Below are 22,454 nucleotides of genomic sequence, written 5' to 3'. Positions count from 1 at the left end.
GTATGTCCATTGCTATTTTTCCAAATTTTCTAGGTTCCTAGTTTTGCTAAAGTTCTATTTTGGATCCATAGGTGCTGTCATAGCCTTGGTTGGCACCTGCGCAACAAGTAGGCCTGACTGACGTAAGCACTGCGCTCAAGGAGGTGTCCACCAATTAGCAGAAATGCAGAAAGAACAATTGATGGACAGAATGCTGCACAATGTCATACATTCAACCAAGTACAGAGATCTGGGCATAAATCCATAGTATTTTTTCCCCATGCCACTTCAGTTCAGACCCAGCCATATGCAAGTCAGTCTTGACCCTGCTCCCCATGGGAATAGTCCAGCCCGAACTGCCAGGCCAGGTCCTCCCTGAACTAGAAACAAGCAACCCAGACCTGCGACTGGGGGTGTGTTTCTGAAAAGTTTCAGCGCTCCATCCATCATCTCCTTGTGTTTGCTTTGTTTGCCCTAAGTTGGCAGGGTATACCCAGACGTGGGTTCCTCTGCTCACTTTGCCACTAGATTCAAGCTAGCCTGGCTGATGAGGGGAGTTACCCCAATACCGGTCCCAGGATTCTTGTTTCCGGTCCAGGGCAGTTCGGGCTGGACTGTTCTCATGAGGAACAGAGTCAAGACTGATTTGCATATGGCTGGGTCTGACTGGGGTGGCGAAGTAAGGCTGTACCACTTTTGGCAAGTACATTTTCTGTTCAAGTACATTTTCTGTCTGGTCTAGCACATTACTTGCCCACAGGGAACCTCTCATTTTTAGACTGTGGAAAATCAGGGCTGAGCTCTGATGTTGAGATGATCAAAGTGTGCTAGTGACAGAAAGGGTGGCTACTAGCCTTCCACCCAGTTATATTTGGATTAATAATGGTAACAGCTTGTTCCTAGAAGTGGCTTCTGACCTGTCCCTCTTATGTAAAGGGATTGATTACTGCGGTAGTTCAACAAGTAAAGTCTGTGCAATACAACGAAACTCCGAGGACCAGGCTTTCGTGAAACCTGGGACACGAATGATAGAGCATGTATCTTTATGCTGGTTCAAAAGTGTGAGGGCAAGTCAATGATGTGATGAGACAACTGCAAGTGTGAGGGGAGCATAAGATGATGGCAGCCTCTCTGCTGGGCAAGGTGGACATTGAGGCCTACAAGGGCACCTCTCCTTTCCTCCTCACTAAAACCAGTTATCCGTATGGGTTGGGGGAGGGAGAACACCAATTCCTCCCTAGAGCAAAAGCAAACCTCCCCACTCTGCCTTGTTTCCCTACTGACGATTGAGGAATCATGAAACACGTGTCTTAGGGATACGAATTGAAACTAATAATACAGCACTGGCTATGAACACTTTGAAATGAATTGAGCGAGAAATAATGAACTACATGAACCATCATGCTTGAGGTAATTTTGTTGGGACGTGTCTGGTGCGCTCCCACCCCTTGAACTGTTTAAATTTTGCGAGCTGACGAGCTCGGGAGCCTGCACCTTCATGCTGTGAGTGGAACTGGTCCTGAGAGACGAGGCAGCACGCCCTGCAACCTATGAACTTTGCCTTTTTTCCCTACTGACGATTGAGGAATCATGAAACACGTGTCTAGGGATACAAATTGAAACTAATAATACAGCACTAGCTATGAACACTTTGAAATGAATTGAGCGAGAAATAATGAACTACATGAACCATCATGCTTGAGGTAATTACGTTGGGACGTGTCTGGTGCGCTCCCACCCTTTGAACTGTTTAAATTTTGTGAGCTGACGAGCTCGGGAGCCTGAACCTTCATGCTGTGAGTGGAACTGGTCCTGAAAGACGAGGCAGCACGCCCTGCAACCTATGAACTTTGCCTTTTTTCCCTACTGACGATTGAGGAATCATGACACACGTGTCTAGGGATACGAATTGAAACTAATAATACAGCACTGGCTATGAACACTTTGAAATGAATTGAGCGAGAAATAATGAACTACATGAACCATCATGCTTGAGGTAATTACGTTGGGACGTGTCTGGTGCGCTCCCACCTCTTGAACTGTTTAAATTTTGTGAGCTGACGAGCTCGGGAGCCTGCACCTTCATGCTGTGAGTGGAACTGGTCCTGAGAGACGAGGCAGCATGCCCTGCAACCTATGAACTTTGCCTTTTTTCCCTACTGACGATTGAGGAATCATGAAACACGTGTCTAGAGATACGAATTGAAACTAATAATACAGCACTGGCTATGAACACTTAGAAATGAATTGAGCGAGAAATAATGAACTACATGATCCATCATGCTTGAGGTAATTACGTTGGGACGTATCTGGTGCGCTCCCACCCCTTGAACTGTTTAAATGTTGTGAGCTGACGAGCTCGGGAGCCTGCACCTTCATGCTGTGAGTGGAACTGGTCCTGAGAGACGAGGCAGCATGCCCTGCACCTATGAACTTTGCCTTTTTTCCCTACTGACGATTGAGGAATCATGAAACACGTGTCTAGGGATCCGAATTGAAACTAATAATACAGCACTGGCTATGAACACTTTGAAATGAATTGAGCGAGAAATAATGAACTACATGAACCATCATGCTTGAGGTAATTTTGTTGGGACGTGTCTGGTGCGCTCCCACCCCTTGAACTGTTTAAATTTTGTGAGCTGACGAGCTCGGGAGCCTGCTGCTTCATGCTGTGAGTGGAACTGGTCCTGAGAGACGAGGCAGCACGCCCTGCAACCTATGAACTTTGCCTTTTTTCCCTACTGACGATTGAGGAATCATGAAACACGTGTCTAGGGATACGAATTGAAACTAATAATACAGCACTGGCTATGAACACTTTGAAATGAATTGAGCGAGAAATAATGAACTACATGAACCATCATGCTTGAGGTAATTACGTTGGGACGTGTCTGGTGCGCTCCCACCCCTTGAACCCCATAAAGACTTGCTTAATATATCCTTTGATGTGCAAACTAACACCTCCACCGATTTCGACAGATTTCTAGTGCAAACAAGCTCCCTGCTCCTGAGAAGTCAATATTTAGATTGGCTTTGGCCGTTGGCCATTAATAATTACCCTACTCTTGTCTGCAACACATAAGAGGAAGCAATGTAGTTTTCTTTTCGTTTTGTTGCGTGGAAACATTTCGGATTTCTGTCCAAGGGGTGCAGAGGGAAAGATTCTCACCTTGGTGCAGTACCCCATTGTCAACCATGCTGGCTTCAGTGCTGCTCCTCCTATGCGCAGCTCAGAATGCTGTGTCTGACTCAGACTACGACAGTAAGTGGGGTCATTAATGCATTTTGCCTTATTTTATGAAGAAACCTTTGTGGGTTTGGATTTGATCTTTGGCAGTCAGATTGACAACTATTTTAGTGTTACCTAGACCTTAACAATGGGGGTTTGTGTGTGTTGCACCGTAGGCCACAGGGTTTATATCTGTGGTGAAGGAATAAGTCCCATTCCATGTGAAGGTCTTTATGGGAGAAGGTGTAGCATGTGCACATCAAAGAATGTCCCAGACTTTGAAGGAATAGGCTTGCGTCTTTGAGAATGGGTCTGGCTATCACGTTTATTAGCACTGTGTACATCAGAATGACTCTTACCGTACCAGACTGATCCTGAACGTAGAGGAATGAGTGGAAGCCTGCTGCTGGGGTCCCGAAAGAAGTGATTCCTCCCTACTGGGCCAGTTGGGAAACCTGAGAATTTCCTGAAGAGAGGTTGCCGCCTATAAAAAAAGATCTGCTGTATGTTAAAAATACTGTAGGTTCATTTGCATTTCTGCAACCTTGATGATAAATTCTCTAATCTTCACACTCCCCACCTGTCTGGGACACAGTTCTCTCAATATAGTTCCCTGATTTCGATAATCAAGCCCTTCCCTCCAATCCCTGTCTCTGATGATCAGCTTTCTCCCTGCAACTCACTGCCCTCCAGAGGTTCGTTCTCTCGACATCTCTCTGACTTCAATGATGAATTCTGATGCCTGTCTCAGGGATCACATCTGCCTGCACATCCATACTTCCTGATGAGCGTGTTCCCTTTTCTCCACTGCTGTCTAATGCTTCATTTATTGCCCCATAAAGCTCCAGTTTCCAAATAATCCATCCTTTCCTCTCTAAAGAAATTCCTTTCTCGATTATCACTTGTCGTCCCAACTGATCTATTATCATTTCCAGGTTCAGACTGGCCTCTCAGGAAGTGCCCGGTGGGCTTGTCTGACAGATCAGATTGTGGGCCAGATCCCCGGCTGTGTGGGCCTGTTTTAAGGTCCAGTGGGCCAGTTTTTACTGGTGATTGCCGTGATATTAAAACAAACATTGCAGAAAGCAAGCTCAAGTCCATGTACACTTCCGTATGCAAAATGCTTCTGCGTCTTTACAAGTTCAAAACTGGTCTGATTTACAAATGTGGGCCACATTTTTAGTAGTGTCGTCCGCTAATGATCGTTCATACAGCTCCCTATACACCTGTTGACCTTGTTGTCCCCACAGCTACAAAGCATCCACTTGATTACTTTGCCTTGTTATTCAACAACCTGCCCTCCAGATGCCAATTAATGTCCCACCTATACCCCCAACCATGATGATGATGATTCAATATGTGCCATGAAGCAGCCACCCCCTTCCTCTTTTGTGAAGGAAGTTTTCCCTTCTACCTTAAGCTCTCTGTGTTACCGATTATGAGTTCTTCTGGTTTCCTGAAGGTCAATCTGCGGCTTCGATCCTTCTTAACAAGTTCTCTTCCTTCTTCAGGCCTAATTCTCTACCCTCACAACACTGCTGCTTCCTCGTGATGCATCCTCATACATACATTACAGGGTGGTAGGATTTCTATCGCCCAATACCCAGGACATACTTTTTGGGGTTAAGGGAAACATGTTTACAAGTTTGCTTTGCCGATTGTCAAGCAGGCCCAATGTCCTGAAGCACAAACCCTTTGGTGCCAGTTTACAGTACAGACCTGTGAAACGATTGTCTGCCATTAAAGCAAGGTTTGTATTTATCAGCGGAAATGGATATGTTTCATATTTAATATTAGCCGGGCTTGCACTGGAAAGAAATGCAATGAGTTCAGTCTGCTTTACATGTGTGGTTACAGTAAAAACAAGCATTTGCAATGCAATAAGTCTCGCAATTGCGAGATTTTGACCTATTGGCATTGTAAATGACAATGTCTTTTATTTATGCATTTTAAAAAAACAGTCATAATAAAAGGCTTTGCCATGTACAATATAAATAGGTTAAAGTTCCTAAAATGCGAGACCTATTGCATTGCAAATGCCTGTTGTTTACAAGCGCCCTAAGCTGTGCTTTCATGTTAATAGATTGAGTCACTAAGGTGAAAACACGTTTTCACCAAGAGACAGAGTGAAGCTATCGGCAGCACACAGGAGAAGATTGACTCCTCCGTGCCTTCGGCATCTAATTGAGCAATACAACTTACACCAGCGTCGGAACGCTTTCCCGACATAACACGTGGTGCTAAATCGGCATTAAGTTTTGGTGCGGACAAACGTCGCACTTGTGGTCGCATACCACATAAGGGTGCCCACTGATATTGGGGTCCTTTTAACCTACGTGCACATTGAGTTATCCTTTGCCCCTTCCTTCCTCATCCCGTCCTGATGAAGACCCTGTTCTGAGGAATTCAGTCACCCGGTTTCTTTGTGGGTCGAAACGTCGACACTCTCCTTTGGAGCCTGCACCTGCAATTTCCTGTCCCCCCTCCCCTCCTAATCCCCTTGCTAGCAGTGCAAATCAAGGAATACGGAGGACTTTAAAACCACGAGCCAGTGAAAAAGAATTACATTTTTTGCAAGCTTTTATGGTCAGGGCAGGCTCATTCTTGTATATCAATCAATCAATCAATCAGTGACACTTATAAAGCGCGCTACATACCCGTAGGGTCTCAAGGCGCTGGGGGGGGGGGAGCCGCTACTGCTCGAACAGCCAGGTCTTCAGCTTCTTCCTGAAGGAGAGGTGGTCTTGGGTCAGGCGCAGGTCGGTCGGGAGGGAGTTCCAGGTCTTGGCGGCCAGGTAGGAGAAGGACCTTCCTCCTGTAGTCGCTCTTCGGATGCGGGGGACGGCGGCGAGGGCGTGGTTGGCTGATCGGAGGTGGCGTTTGGGAGCGTAGAAGTTGACTCGGCTGTTGAGGTAGCTCGGGCCTTGGTCGTGTAGGGCTTTGTGTGCGTGGGTGAGGAGGCGGAAGGTATATAAATCATTTTCACTTTGTTTCACTGATCCCTTTGATCAATCACTTGAGCACTTACTTTCACTCTTCTCTGTGCACTATATTGATATTAGAACCCCTTGGTTTTGTAAATAATTTTACAAATTTGCCAATCTTTTTCAAAATGTATATTAAATAAGTGAGTCCGTTTGGACTCGATTGAAATTTCAATGTTTCAGTGCTTCTTATGTATCAATTGACATTCTGGGCTAATATATCTATCATGTTGTGTTTTTTCTAACAACCTTAGTGACTCAATCTAAAGCTGACCATAAAAAGAAACATTTGAGTACTATAGGAACTGTGTTGCATGGTGAATTTACGTCTAGGACCAACACTTGATACCCAGGTCCTTTGACTATAATTGGGTCACCCCTTGTTTTATAACAATTTCATGTTAATAGAGGCCACGCCCCTTTCTTTAGACGAGCCATGTCAAAAGAAAGGTCTGCAGCCGCTATTAAAGTGAAAACGCTGATGGGGTCTTTTACCAAAAAAAGCATTTGTTTGTCAAGTTGACAAAGGCTTTTTTTTCATAAAACCGCCCCTGAAAGCACGCATGGCGTGCTGAATGTTGCAGGACCTCATGTAAGAAAATAGTGCTTACATACTAAATAATACATTCTGTCTAACCACCAAAGTAAAAGGGCCAGTCCTCGTTGGACGTTAAAAATGAAGACAAGGCAGTACTAAGGAGGGTCTAACAAGCCTATTTACCAATCAGAAGTCAGCATTCACGGAGGACAATGACACAAGCCAATGAAATATGGGTAGAGAGTGGTTGGTGCTTCAAGTCCATACTCTAATACAGCATGCCTATGAGAGCAGCGCATGCACTGCCCAAACTCGGCCTAAAAAGTTGCAAACAAGCTTTGTTAGAGAACTTGCATGATGACTACCCGAATACATTGCTATATGTGGGGAGAAAGTATACTTTAAAAAAAAAAAAGAATTTAAAAACGGCCTCATTGTAAACTGAGCTGTTGATGATTGTGTCGGTGGGGGTGGGTTTAAACTATTTAGAAATCAGCAAAAGCAGGAGCAAACGTCAAACCTGGTATCATTGGGGTAAAATTAGTTTGTGTGGATGCTGGGGCAAATCCATGCTAAACATTGCAGCCATTCTCTAGATAAAGACCGTAAAAGCATCAGTGTGTTGTTGGACGGATTTAATTATTATAATTTTTTTTAAAAGCAGCTCAGGCACGCACCAGGCTTGCACACGTCTACAAAATGTGCATGGTGCACACCTACACAATAAGGCAAGCAGTTTTCGTGTAGTCACCGATCCAAGTTAAACTGATAACTAATAAATAAAAAAAAGTCTACCATGTTTTTAAGTAGGTGAGGGAAGGGGAAGCAGCACAGGGGAGGGCTAAACGAGAGAGAAGCCTGTAGGCGACAGAAAGCCACCCGTACTACAGGAGAGACTTACAGGTGGGAGATGGCTCGAAAACACATGTACTTTCATGTAGCAGTTCACAAAAGTAAAACAAGTAGCGGAATTAAAGATGCCAGCTAATCAAAGAAATTGTGAAGAGGCAATGCTCCATGGGAGGGTCAACACAAGATAGGGCACGAATAAGAAGCAGCCAAATCAGAGGGACAAGGAAAGCCAGTGAATTTTAAGCAACAGGCTGAGCCAAAGGTCCTCTATCTTCTTGGAAACCAAAATATGTCTTGCAACAACCGGTCTAGTAGGCTCAACCCAAAAAGGTAAAAAGTAGTAGTAAATGCAACCTAGTAGCAAGTGAATGGTCAGCTACACTTTGCCAGTGCATCTTCAAACCCAATTGCTTCTAGACACAGTCATCAAGCACCAATGAAAGTGACTCAGCTTTGTACGAGTGACAAGCAGGTGGTATTTGCATGACTAACGCCTCCTAAGTATTTTCTTCAAACATCTAATACAACTCTGAATGTTTCAGAATAGTGAAATGACCCTCCAATGTGACCTACAATTTTAAAGACATTTTTTAAAACAAAGAGAGGCACTTGGATATAATAAACTCCTTAATTGCTCCTTTTTTATTTCATCAGAAAATATTTCCCTCTACAACACTGACTATGTGAAGCAAGGGTGGATTTTCAAATTCTCTTCCATTCCCTGCCCCCAAACACTGCATTATTAAAAGTTCAGTCATTAATTCAAGGGGTGTAACATTAGAATTGCAGAAGTTAAGCATTTAAAACAAAACTCAAATCACCCTACACCTTTTTCGTACATTTACAACCTCTTAATAAAAAAATACCAAAGCAGCACAAAAACCAACACCGACGACACCCTCGCACCCGCCGAGCACCTGCACTTCCAGATCCACATCAACCCCAAGACCACCCTCAGAGGCACCCTCATCTACAGACCCCCGGGACCACGCACACAATTCAGTGAGGACATCGCCGACTTCGTCAGCCCGCATGCCCTCCCCTCCGCTGACTACATCCTCCTCGGGGACCTCAACTTTCACCTGGAAAACAACAACGACCGCAACACCACCACCCTGCTGGACAACCTCGCTAACCTCGGACTCAAGCAACTGGTGACCACCCCCACCCACTACGCCGGACACACACTCGACCCCGTCTTCTCATCCAGCAAGGACATCGCCTTCAGCCACGCCACCGGACTCCACTGGACGGACCACAGCTGCGTCCACTTTAGCTTCAAAAGGACCACGATCCACCACCAACAGCAACAGGTTCCAAGCAGAAGCTGGAACAAGATCACAGCCGACCAGCTCATGACTTCCCTGAGCAAGAACGCACCCACCAGCGCAACGAACCCCAGCCAAGCGGCCACCAACCTCACCAAGTAGATCAGCGACTGCGCAGACGACCTCGCCCCTCTGAGGACCCCGCCTAGCAGACCCGGCAGCAAGAAAGCCCCATGGTTCACCGACGAACTCAAGAGCTCCAAGAAGGACTGCAGAGCCCTGGAGAAAGCCTGGTGCAGAGACCCAACACCGGACAACATGACTGCCCTCAAGACCGCCACCCGAAAACACCACCAACTGATCCGCACCACCAAGAAAACTGCATTCAAGGACTGACTGGACAACAACGCACACAACAGCAAGGAACTCTTCAACATCGTTAAAGAGCTCTCCAACCCCAACGCCGGAAACAACAACATCACCCCTTCGCAAGACCTCTGCAACTCCCTCGCCTCTTACTTCCACAACAAGATCGCGGACATACACAACAGCTTCAGCACTCAACCGACGCACGCCACGATGGAACCACCGCCCCCCACCACCACCCTCCGTGCCTGGACCCCAATCAGCACCGAAGACACCATCCGGACGATGAACTCCATCCACTCTGGATCTCCGACCAATCCTTGCCCTCACCACGTCCTCAACAAGGCCGACGCTATCATCGCACCCCACCTGCGGGACATCATCAACACCTCCTTCAACACCGCCACCTTCCCGGAGAGCTGGAAGCACGCTGAACTCAGCGCCCTACTAAAGAAGCCATCAGCCGACCCCACCGACCTCAAGAACTACCGACTCATCTCGCTGCTCCCGTTCCCCGCAAAAGTCCTCGAGAAGACCGTCAACAAGCAGCTGGCCGCCTTCCTCGAGACGAACGGATCCCTCGACCTCTCGCAATCTGGCTTCCGGGCCAACCATAGCACCGAGACCGCCCTGATCGCAGCAACCGATGACATCCGAGCCCTGCTCGACAACGGAGAAACAGCGGCCCTCCTCCTCCTAGACCTCTCCGCGGCCTTCGACACTGTCTGCCACAGTACCCTAGTACAGCGCCTCAGCAACATCGGAATCCAGGAGAAGGCACTGGAGTGGATCACCTCCTTCCTCGCCGGAAGGACACAGAGAGTCCGCCTTCACCCGTTCAGCTCAGAAGCCACCGAAGTCATCTGCGGCATTCCTCAAGGCTCCTCGCTCAGCCCAACCCTCTTCAACGTTTACATGAGTCCCCTCGCAGCCATCGCACGCCAGCACAACCTCAACATCATCTCCTACGCCGACGACACCCAGCTGATCCTCTCCCTCATCAACGTCCCCGCCACCGCCAGAGCAAACCTACACGAAGGGATGAAAGAGGTAGCCAAATGGATGAAGAACAGCCGCCTGAAACTGAACTCAGACAAGACGGAAGTCCTCATCCTGGGATCCTCACCCTCCACCTGGGACGACTCCTGGTGGCCCCCGGCCCTAGGCAGCGCACCCAAACCAACAGACCACGCACGCAACCTGGGCTTCATCCTGGACTCCTCCCTCTCCATGACCAGACAAGTCAACGCCGTCTCCTCGTCGTCAGGCCCGGACTGGCCGTTGAGGGCACCGGGCAATCCCCCGGTGGGCCGCATGGTTGGGGGCCGGTTTCAACATCCTACGCATGCTACGCAAGATCTTCCGGTGGATCCCCACCGAGACCAGGAAGACGGTCACCCAGGCCCTCGTCACCAGCCGACTGGACTACGGCAACTCCCTCTACGCCGGAACCACCGCCAAAATCCAGAAGAGACTCCAGCGGATCCAGAACGCCTCAGCACGACTCATCCTGGACATCCCCCGTCGCAACCACATCTCCGGACACCTGGGAGACCTGCACTGGCTCCCGGTCAACAAGAGAATCACCTTCCGTCTCCTCACCCACGCACACAAAGCCCTGCACAACCAAGGCCCAAGATACCTCAACAGCCGCCTCAACTTCTACGCTCCCAAACGCCAGCTTCGATCGACCGGCCACGCCCTCGCCGCCGTCCCCCGCATCCGAAGAGCCACCACAGGGGGAAGGTCCTTCTCCTACTTCGCCGCCAAGACGTGGAACTCCCTCCCGACCCACCTCCGCCTGACCCAGGACCACCTCGCCTTCAGGAAGCAGCTCAAGACCTGGCTGTTCGAGCAGTAGCGGACGCCCCCTCCCCTAAGCGCCTTGAGACCCTCCGGGTGAGTAGTGCGCTATACTAATGCTTTGATTGATTGATTGATTGAAAGGCCAATACAAGTTGATAATGTTTCATAAATTACCAAAAATCGTGTATCGGCATCGGCGTAACATTCTGTGATTCTGGGCAAACAGGGGCGGCCTTAGGCATGTGCAAGCTGTGCACCTGCACAGGGCCCCCAAACCCCAGGGGTCACCACGCCAATATATATCCTTAATATAATAATCCTCTGAGGATGGATACATAATTGCGTGTCAGCCCCTGGCAGTGATTTGGCGGCCTCCGGCTCTGTTCCACTTCCAAACACCCTGACCTCCCCTCTTTACTGGCCTCCGCGCTCTGCCCTGCCCGGACCCCCTCTTCCGGGGCCCCCTACCTGCTCCCTGCCCAGGGCCACCATGAGCCTAGAGCCGCCCCTGGGGCAAATCACATAATATCTCCTTGGCCATGGACAGCGCCTGGATACACTCACGGATGATAAGCTGTGCTATACAATTGTATAAACAATCGATCTGGGGCCACGGGAGAGCAGTTGGGAAAAGTAAGGGTAAAGAGCCATATTTAATTCCGCTGTGCATTTCCTACATTATTCAAAACATTAACATGCTCACCGTGTATTTAAGAGCACCAGTTATCGTGTAATGAAATGCAAGCAGGTGAACAATCTGAAACAAAATTTTCCCAAAATGTACTGCATCAGAAAAAGAAAAATAGTTAAAAAATATATAAAAACAAGAAATTTCATACTACCAGTCGAATAATCCACAACAGGAAAAGCTTTATGAACAGGCAATTCAGAGAAGAGCTGCGCGAATAAACACCCTTCAGAAGGTAATATGGCGCAGAGAGGGCATTCCATGCAGTGCCAGGCTTCAACAAGCGACAATTAGCAGCCAACCCTGGAGTGCTCTGGAGACATCAAATTGCGTGGACTTACTCACACAGAACAGTGTCCAAGGACTAGGATGCCACACCACAATCATTGATAGGAAACAAAACTGGAGAAAAAAGACCTTTTCAATATTACCTTCCATTAGTGCTCCCTGAAAACTCACACGCGACTTAGAGGAGGGGTGCTCTACAAGGCAGTTTGTTGTGAGCTGAACATTAGCATAAACTTTGAAACCTAGAAGCAAATGAAGGTACGTGGCTCTGACGCTCTAAACGCTTGAAGTCCGCGTCCAGTCATGGAGCTGCCCCTAGGGGAGTGAATGTTGTCTGTGTTAGCCTCCCTTCCAAGCACACAGGCGTGACAGGCAGCTGTGACACTGGAGCAGTGTGCGAGCAGGTGACCTTACTAAAAGATCTAAACCAGAGGTCTTCAAACTTTTTTATGCCGATACCCCCTTGTAAAACCTTTTTAGGCGTAAGGACCCCCTTCCGACAAATGTTTCTAGAAACTGGTACTCCTCATCATCAACAACTATCAACAACCATAAATGCGCCTGTTAGACCTCATCCCATCCATCCATCCTTCATCCATCCACCCTTTGATCCTTCCATTTATACATCCATCCTCCCTTTCATCCTTCCATGAATCCATCCATCCATCCTTTACCCATCCACCCCTCCATCCATCCATCATTCATCCACCCATCTTTTCACACATCCATCCATCCATCATTCCTCCATGCAACCTTTTATCCATCCATACATCCATCCTTCGTCCATCCACTCTTTCATCCTTCCATCCATATATCCATCCTTCATCCATCCACCCTTTCGTCCAAACATCCATCCTTCATCCACCCACCCTTTCATCCATCCATCCATCCATCCATCCACCCATCATTCATCCCCCCACCTTTTCACACATCCATCCATGCATCATTCATCCATGCAACCTTTTATCCATCCATACTGCACTTTACCAAACAAGGGGCACTCGGATCATGCAGAGGGCAGGGCAAAGAAACGCTTATATTCCTTGGACGCACAAGAAGAACTGGATTGCGCACTAAGGGCTCTTTGGTATGCATTGGCTCTGATACCACTATGATTGGCACTGCCATCCCAGAAATGTGCACTGGAAGCCCTGTGATATGTATTGGCAGATCTGGAATGTACATTAGCAGCATTATGGTGGGCACGGACAGACCTGGAATCTGGAGCAGGCTTCTGCCTGCTGCCTTAGTACTTAAAGTTTTGCTGTTCTCATTATTGCGGCGATCATGTCCTGCTATCAGTGTCCCACCATGCCCAGTGTCCTACACTGCACAATAAGCATTGCTAAATCATTTCCACTGAGAATGCAGAGCAGGCAGCTTAAGTGAATCAAAGATCGACCTCAATATTCATGTGAGCACAGTGCTGCCTGCTTCGAGTCCAACCCAGGACCAACAGCTGCATGATTGGAGAGGCTGATTTCAATGGTGCAAACTATCTTATGATTCAATAAGTGAACTGCACTGTATTAATTAATGTACATTTCAATTTATGATGCTTCAGCAGTCCATTTGTTTTGCATCATTCTAGTCCGGGACGCACACAAACCCTGGCTTGTTCAAACAGGACATTCATAGCAGTGACACATATTAGACAACAATATCCATGGACTATTGGGTGACACTGTGCAAACTCTAACAAGAGGTTTGGTTCACAACAATCTGTGGCGCACATAAGGAGGGAGCTGCTGGATGTGTCTGAGTGCACAGGACTAGATAAAAGACTGAAAAGCAATCACTGCTTGAACAGCCCCGTTGTGTTTAAAATTTGCAAAATAGAAAATTCGGAAGACAAAGACAAAGTTCAGTAGTCACGGGCATGTCAGGAAATGAAGATGAGTGAGTGGGTGGTGGGGTCTATACACAGAGGGGAGCACACACTACTTGGTCCATGCAAGGAGGACATGAATAAAACAAATAGCAAATTTCATGTTAATGACTAATAGCAGCAGACATAGGCAAGTATTGCGCTCAAACCATAAAGTAGGAAGCAAATGCACACCGTTTGCATTTTAATCCAGGGTTAGTCTTTCCAAAATTGCTCTAACCCACAGCTTTTATACAGCTCTTAGCAGCAGGCACATTAACCTACTCAAATATTTTCCCATAATGTGTGTAACTTGGAGAACGCGGCTATTAGCCATGAGTTTTCACCTGCCCACTTGTGCCAGCAGCGCTGAACTGGAGGTGGCTCCTAGGCGCTATAAATCATTATCAAGGGCAGTTGTGTGTAAAATCAGGCTGTTTACTTTTACTTTAATCGCTGCAGGATGTTTGTTTTCCTTATTCAGTATCACTTCCGAGTCTCATTCCAGGCACACTGACCTACATCCCGGCAGTCCCGTCTACCTGCTTGCTTATCTTGTATTTCCCCCGTAGGCCCCATCCTCTTCCCCAGAAAGGCTCTGCGTTCACTGCTAATAAATGTGCTACACCGCTTGCACTTTTCCAGCCTCTAGAACTCCAGCTTTTAAACTGCAAGAATAAAGCTGTCTCTGACTAGAAATACCTGTCTGCAGCATGATGCCCTCCACCCCCTGGTATTACCATTATTATTGTGTATCAGTCAATATTAGTTTCCAAACTGTGTGCTTGGTGCACATCTTTTCGCGGCGCCCCTGGCTACTTTCAGTGGCGCACAGATTGGGAACCACTGTGGTACAGCCTCCTCCCCGAGCCACCCCACCCCGCTCCCCCCTTGTGTATGTGAGCCCGGCTGAAACAAAAGCCACACCAGAGTACTCCACAGGTCTTTAAAAAACCTTTTATTTGTTAATGAGGCTTTGATGTTTTTCACACCTCGGTGTGATTTAGGCCTCCACCGCGAGCACCCTCAATCAGCCCGACGCCACTACGGCAAACCACGCGTTTCAAGGAACTGCTCTGACAGAATCTGCGACCCCCTTCCCAGGACTCCACGACCCCCCTGGGGGTCGCGCCCCACAGATTGAAGACCTCTGATCTAAACGGTCGATGAAAACAAGGAGCAAAGCGTAGGCACTGCGCAAGCTGGATGAGAAGTTATGCAACAGCTCTTGTGCAATAGTACCCCCCCCCGAGTTCATTCAATATTGTTCGAAAGCTAAAGTCAAGGCTTAACAGACAAACCATCTCGCATGGAAATTATTAACAAGCAGAAGGGGCGCTGGAGCAGATCGGGTGCCGTACTGAAACATAAAGCACTACGCCCATGCATACTGCTGTGGGATCCTGGCAGCGGAAATAAACAATTAAAAAGCAGATGAGGTGGCGGTGCCAATAGACGTCCGCGACGGGCAGAAAGCAGTATTTAACAAGCATTGGCATATCCAATAGGTCTCGCTTTCGGGACCTTATAAGAAGTTAGTTATGCAGCACGATAGATTAAATGTTGGTGGCTAAACACTTATAAGGTCCCAAAGGCGAGACCTATTGGCCATGCCAATGCTTGCTTTAGATCAGGGGTACTCTTAGTACGGCCCGCGGGCCTGGGGCGGCCCGGCAAGCCTTTCCTGGCGGCCCACGGACCCCCGAGACATCATACCTGTGTTTTACATTTTTTTTAAGTGTCTGCAGCAGCACGAGAGACTCTGCTGCTCTGTGGGAGCTGCCGGCCGGGCGATCCTACCAATGGCCAGAGTAAAGCTGCAGGGGCCTAAGAAGAGGTGAAATGCAAAGGCCACATTAACATGCAAATGGTCTTTTAAAGACCTGTTAAGTGCTCGGGTGCGGCTGTGAGTGTGTGTGCGCCCCGGCTGGCACACAGGCAGGGTGAGATGACAGAGGGTGACAGAGGGAGTGGGAGGGAAAGGGAGGGGGAGGGAGACGGAGAGGGAGTGAGAGTGAGAGTGAGTGAGTGAGAGGGGAGGAGTGAGAGGGGAAGGAGTGAGTAGGAGTGTGGGAGTGAGGGAGTGGGAGTGAGGGAGTGGGATGGAGTGAGTGAGAGGGATGGAGTGAGTGAGTGAGGGATGGAGTGAGTGAGAGGGATGGAGTGAGTGAGAGGGATGGAGTGAGTGAGAGGGATGGAGTGGGGGGGAGGGAGTGAGTGGGAGGGAGGTAGAGAGAGAGGGAGTGAGTGAGAGGGAGTGAGTGGGAGGGAGTGAGCAGGAGCGAGGGAGTGAGCGGGAGGGAGGGAGTGAGAGGGAGTGAGAGGGAGGGAGTGAGAGAGACACAGAGGGAGTGAGACGGACAGGGAGGGAGAGGGAGTGAGGTGGAGATAGATAGAGAGGGAGGGAGAGGGAGGGAAAGGGAGGGAGGGAGACGGAAAGGGAGGGAGACGGAGAGGGAGTGAGAGGGAGGGAAAGGGAGGGAGACTGATAGGGAGTGAGATGGAGGGAAAGGGAGGGAGACTGATGGGGAATGACATGGAGGGAACGGGAGGGAAACTGATGGGGAGTGAGATGGAGGGAAAGGGAGGGAGACTGATGGGGAGTGAGATGGAGGGAACGGGAGGGAAACTGATGGGGAGTGAAATGGAGGGAAAGGGAGGGAGACTGATGGGGAGTGAGAAGGAGGGAAAGGGAGGGAGAGGGAGGGAAAGGGAGGGAAATGGAGGGAGAGGGAGGGAAAGGGAGGGAGACAGAGAGGGAGTGAGAGGGAGAGAAAGGGAGGGAGATGGAGAGGGAGTGAAAGGGAGGGAGACGGAGAGGGAGTGAAAGGGAGGGAGAGGGAGGGAGGGAAAGGGAGGGAGATGGAGAGGGAGGGAGAGGGAGGGAATGGAAGGGAAATGGAGGGAGAGGGAGGGAAAGGGAGTGAAAGGGAGGGAGACGGAGAGTGAGAGGGAGGGAGAGAGAGGGAGTGAGATAGTCAGAGTGAATCAGAGAAAGACAGGAGAGAGAGAGGGAGAGAGAGCTAGAGAGAGGGAGAGAGAGCTATAGAGAGGGAGGGAGACCGAGAGAGAAAGAGAGAGAGAGATGTGTGTATGCCGGTACGGCTCAGTGGACGAAGGCGTGCGCTGCAGGGACCTATGATTTATTTATTATTTATTTATTTATGCGACTTTTAAAGCGCGCAAATACCCGTAGGTGTCTCGGCGCTATAGATCAAAAGTAGTCAGACAGAAAATAATTAAACAGAAAGAGCAGTTTACTGAGTGAAAAGCCACGTTTTCAACTGTCTCCTGAAGGTCATGAGGGTGGGGCTGATTTTGATGTAGGTGGGGAGAGAATTCCAAAGTTTGGCTGTGGCTATTACAAAGCATCTGTCTCCCCAGTTAACTCTTCGGGTGCGAGGAATGTTAACACAATGATAGGAAGAGGAGCGCAAGGTTCTGGGGTTGTTTTTAGGTTTAAAGGCCTCTCTGAGAAAAACAGGACCTATGTTATTGATTGCTTTGTATGCTATACAGAGGGACTTAAATCAGGTGCGGTTTTTGATGGAAAGCCAATGAAGGTTTTGCAAGTGGGAGGAGATGGATTGAAATTTGGGAATCTTGAGAAGGACTCTGGCTGCCGCGTTCTGCACTAGCTGAAGTTTATTAGTAATTTTGGCCTGTGCATTCAAAAAAAGAGCATTACAATAATCTATACGTGAAAAAATCAAGGAGGTGATGAGTGTTTTTGCATGAGAACTGGGGATATAAGGTAGTAGCTTTTTTATTTTCCGTAACGTAAAAAATGAAGAGGACACCACATTGTTAGCATGATGGGTAAATAGCAATTTATCATCAAATATTACCCCTAAGTTCCTCACCTTGGTGACCGGGGTGGGGGGAGGACCTAGCTTGTCAGGCCACCAGACGGGAGACCAGATGGGTTCCAGTTTACCAAAGACCATTATCTCTGTCTTGGAGGAATTCAACTTTAAGCAATTGGCAGCCATCCAGTCGCTTATTGCTAACATGCCTAATTGAAAATTGGCGGCCACATCAGCACCATCTTGATGGATAGATAGGACGAGCTGTGTGTCGTCGGCGTAGGTTGTAAGGCTGATATTGTGGGCTTTGATTACCCTCGCCAAGTCCGACACGTATATATTAAACAATGTCGGACTTAGCGAGGATCCTTGAGGAACGCCGCATGGGAGTGAGAAAGTAGGCGAACAAAATTGACCCAGTTTGACTGTTAGGGATCGATTCTCAAGGAATGAAGAGATGAGATATTTTACCTTGTGAGTAATCCCTAAGGCAGAGACACGGTCGACCAAGGTGGTATGGTCGACCGTGTCGAAGGCTGCGGACAAGTCCAATAATATCAGGACCGCCGCTCCCCCTTTGTCCATAGCAGACCTAATCTCATCAGCTGCTTTAATAAGTGCTGTTTCTGTGCCATTTGCCTGTCTGAAACCAAATTGTGTGTCATCTAGAAGATCGTTGGTTTCAATGAAGTTAGAGAGTTGCGTGTTCATAAGACTCTCAAATATCTTGGACGGAAAGGGTAGACAGGCAATGGGCCTGTAGCTAGCTGGATCTCCCGGGTCTAGGTTAGGCTTTTTAAGAAGTGGACGTATGACTGCTTGTTTCCATACTGAGGGGTATATTCCTGTACTGAACATGGTGTTACAAATGTTAGAAATTGCTGGTGAAATAATGTGTGCGATCGAATTAAGGATAGAAGGTGGACATGGGTCAGTGCGGGAACCAGATTTGATTTTAGTTATGAGGTGTTGGATACACTCTTGGGAGGTTTCTTGAAAATGAGAAAAAGTGACTGAGGTGTTTGAAGGGTCAGGTGAAGATGTTGATGCCCTAGAGTGAATGGAAGGGGAAAAAGTGCTAAAGATTGACATAACCTTGTCTGTAAAAAACTTGGCAAGCGAGTCACAGAGTTGTTGGGATGTGTCCTCCGGGGGTACCGGGGGATTGGAAAGCTGGTTCACTACCTGAAACAATTGTTTAGTGGAATTTTGTGCCGAGTTAATTTGTGACACAAAATAGTTAGTCTTCTGAGTGAAGATTATTTGTTTATAATAGGTCAAGGCTGATTTATAGATTAATTTATCGGATGGAAAATAATGCTTGCGCCATCTCCTTTCTAGGTTTCGGCAGTGTTGTTTTTGCCTACGGAGATCCTCCGAGAACCAAGGTGCTGATGGGGTATGACGATTTCTATTGGAAGTTTTGAGGGGGGCGAAAGTATTGCATGCTTGGGTGAGGTGTGTAAGATAGTTATTGGATGCTATGTCAGGATCAGAGTAGGTGTTTTGCAGTGATTCCGTTAACATTGTGGAAAATTCAGGGATGTTAAGATTTTTCCAGTTCCTTGATGTAGTATGGGGTGGTGGTTTAGTTGGTACTATAGTCATAGGATTCAATTTGATGTTAAAATATACCACCGAGTGATCAGTCCATGTAAGAGGTTCTACTCTGGAGACCGTGATGTCGTTATTGTTCGTGAATATCGCATCCAAAGTATGTCCTGCGATGTGGGTAGGGGCTTCAACTAATTGATGGAGGCCGGCTGCTAGGCAATCATTTAGAATAGTAATAGAGTCTGCATCATCTATTATCTCTAGGTGAAAATTTAAGTCACCCAAGATAGTGTAATGCGTCGATCCTATAGAATTTTCCAAGATGGAATGGAAATTGGCAAGAAATTTAGTACGTGAACCAGGGGGACGATACACTAGTGTCCCAGCGAATGATTGTTTTTTGGACAGGGTGATCAACCTCATGGTCAGTTTTATGTTGTGGCTCTAGCCCCACTCCTCCCCCACTGACCCCGCCCCCCACCGATGCGGCCCTCAGACACAAACCAAACTGTAAATTTGGCCCCCGAGAGAAAGTTTTGAGTACCCATGCTTTAGATCATGCCTAGGGACAGCTTTATTGTTTTCACTGACTAATGTTTTGCATAGCAAGGCACTGCAAAAACATTCTTATATTTAGCTGGATGGTTTTGATGGCTTATATCGGCTATATTACTTACGACTTAGGCTGTCCCAATGTAGATAATACAATCATGCAAGCACCAGTATTTCAAAGGTCGCAGAGGTTGAAAGACTGTATCGTCGATTCAAATCGGTCTCCTGTAGCTTCTGCTGCTGCAGATGCATGCATCAAACGCCGACTCCACATTATCTGAAGTCGCGTGCCACAGTTTCCTTCAGCCGTCTTTAGAATTGATAAGAGAAACAAGCTCATATGGTAATACGGAGTTAGCCTTTATGATTTGCATTGCATCTTTGAGTAACCTGTCAATCATGTTACATATATGGCTTCATCCTACCAGGGTTAACAGTACTACCTTGTCTGCCAGTCTTTCCTAAAAGCAAATTTGTGTGGGGAATCCTGTCACCTCACATATGCACCTCTCTAGTTCCACCCAGTGGCCGCCTCGGAGTTCCTTAAAATGTGGCACAGCGAATGCAGCAGCCGTTTTGGGAAACAACAACATGCTGCAGGAAAGAGCATGTTTATCAACTCCAGCCGAAGTGAAATTTTAAGCTTATTAGTATTGTTTTAATACTGAGTTTCAAAAGAAAGGGCTGCGACATGAAATCGAGACTGCGTGTTTTGAAGGGAGCATTCTCGTCACTAGACTTTTATGTGTGTGTAGAAATGTATAACATAATAAAAACACAACTGAGTAGTGTGTGTGAAAGCACCAGCACCGCCTCTCCCCTACCTCCTCCACCGCCCAGGAACGCACAGGAATAACGGCACAAACTCAACAAAAAAAAACCAAGCATTTGCAATGCAATAGGTCTCACATTTACAATGAGTTTGAGCTATTGGAATTGTAAATGACAATGCCTTTTATTTAGGTTTTGGTTTTAAAAACATAAATGAAAGGCATTGTCATTTACAATGCCAGTAGCTCAAACTCGCGTAAATGCGAGACGGATTGCATTGCAAATGCTTGTTTCTCTTGGATTACTCAATCATTCGATGTTCAGAAGTGAGACAATTTAGCAAAGGTTCTCAGTTGAGATAACTGTTGCCATTAAACATGCTGTCATTTTTGTCTGTGTGTGATAAGGCAAACAAAGCCAAATGGGGGAGTGGGGGTGCTGGGGCTCTCTGAAATGGCTTGTAGGGAGGCAGCCGAAATGGCTCCAGTCCTTCCAGTCAGCAGTTCTACCACGTGACACTGGAACACGCCAGAGAGAACATTCTTAGTGCCCACACCGTCACCCGCTCCTCCCCAACATGAAAACATTTTACCCCACAGATACACCAGACACTATGTTTGTGGGTAAAGAACTGCTGCAGGTTTATTTATCATACAACCATAGTACAACATTAGTGGGTCATCTTATGGGCGATCCAGGGCAGGCAGCCCCTCGCCATCCAGCCCGCCTGGAGAGCCCGCCAGCACGGTGGGCCGACGCCCGGACAGTGCGCACCTTGTAGATCCATATCTCGGATTACTGCACCTTTTTCGGGTGGAGCAGAATGGCACACCCCCGGTTGGTTCAGGCCCCCCAACCGCCCGAAGGACTAACGGAGCGCCGTCGTGTTTTCCGGAACCTCCTGCGGCTCACGGTCTTAGGCTCGTGCACCCTTACTGTACGGGGCAGAGGTACCCTTACTGTACCCGTCTGCCGCAGAGGTACCCTTACTGTACCCGTCTGCCTCCAGATCGCCCTGTAACTCCGCCACAGCCCTGGGGGAGGCTTCCGTCGATGCCAGGGCCCCCCACACCAGAGTACCCCAGTGACATCCTGCAGCCGTGAGTGCATCCTGTAAATCTAGTAGGAAAAATTCCATGCCAACTTTGGACAAGTGCACCCCATCCTTTTCATAGTAACCCTCTATTTTCTCTAGGATCAATGCATGCCTAATGAATCCTAGGCCCATTCGTTCCATAAACTTCTGCATGGACCTATTGACCCTCTTGCTTGAGCGTTCATCCGCAGCTGGGGATCTGGCGCCCCGCCATTCCCTGCGTGGCACGATCTCGGACCACACCAGTTCGCACGCTCCCATCCTGTTGCTAATCACCATGATATCAGACTGCATGTTCTGGAGTAGCACCCTCCTCCCCTTGGAGACCAAGTCATTGCCCCCCAAGTGGATTATCAAGACGTGAGGTGGGAGACCCCTACCCAGATGGTGCTCCAGGCACTTCCTTAGGTCGTTCCATCTCATCCCTGGGGAGCCCAGCCATACCAACTGCGTCTGAGTGAAACCCCTGCTCCATTCCTTGAGAGCCGCCCACTGTTCCAACCTTGTCACGTACAAATGTCCCATCACCCACACTCGACGGCCTGTTGGAGAAAGGAGGACACCAGTTTGTCACAAGTTGCTTTTTATTTATTTATTTATTTATTTTGAGCACTGCACACTACATTCTTAAAGAACGCTCTTAAATTGCCTAAACATTTCACACAAAAGTCAATACGTCATATCTACACATTTACATGATGGTAACTTCTACCAAATGCCTATTGGCTAGTTTACTTCAGGTATTAAGGGCGGATGTACCGTTGGAAACAGTTGGAATTCCAACGCCCCACCCCTTTGACGCCTTCT

At 47.9% G+C, this 22,454-nt stretch overlaps 1 protein-coding gene across 1 annotated transcript in view; it reads left to right on the top strand.

The window, feature by feature from the left end:
* The first annotated feature begins 3,087 nt into the window (after nt 1-3,087).
* Nucleotides 3,088-22,454, top strand: part of LOC147748045 (uncharacterized) — a 381,293-nt gene continuing 361,926 nt past the window's right edge. The window contains exon 1 of the mRNA XM_086926975.1: nt 3,088-3,244. Within this exon, the coding sequence (XP_086783101.1) occupies nt 3,178-3,244 (67 nt within the window). The 5' untranslated portion in view covers nt 3,088-3,177. The remainder of the gene's footprint in view (nt 3,245-22,454) is intronic.

This window comes from Lissotriton vulgaris, chromosome 1_1, assembly GCF_964263255.1.
Source record: "Lissotriton vulgaris chromosome 1_1, aLisVul1.2, whole genome shotgun sequence".
Taxonomy (NCBI): Eukaryota; Metazoa; Chordata; class Amphibia; order Caudata; family Salamandridae; genus Lissotriton; species Lissotriton vulgaris.
This window is presented reverse-complemented; position numbering and strand designations above follow the sequence as displayed.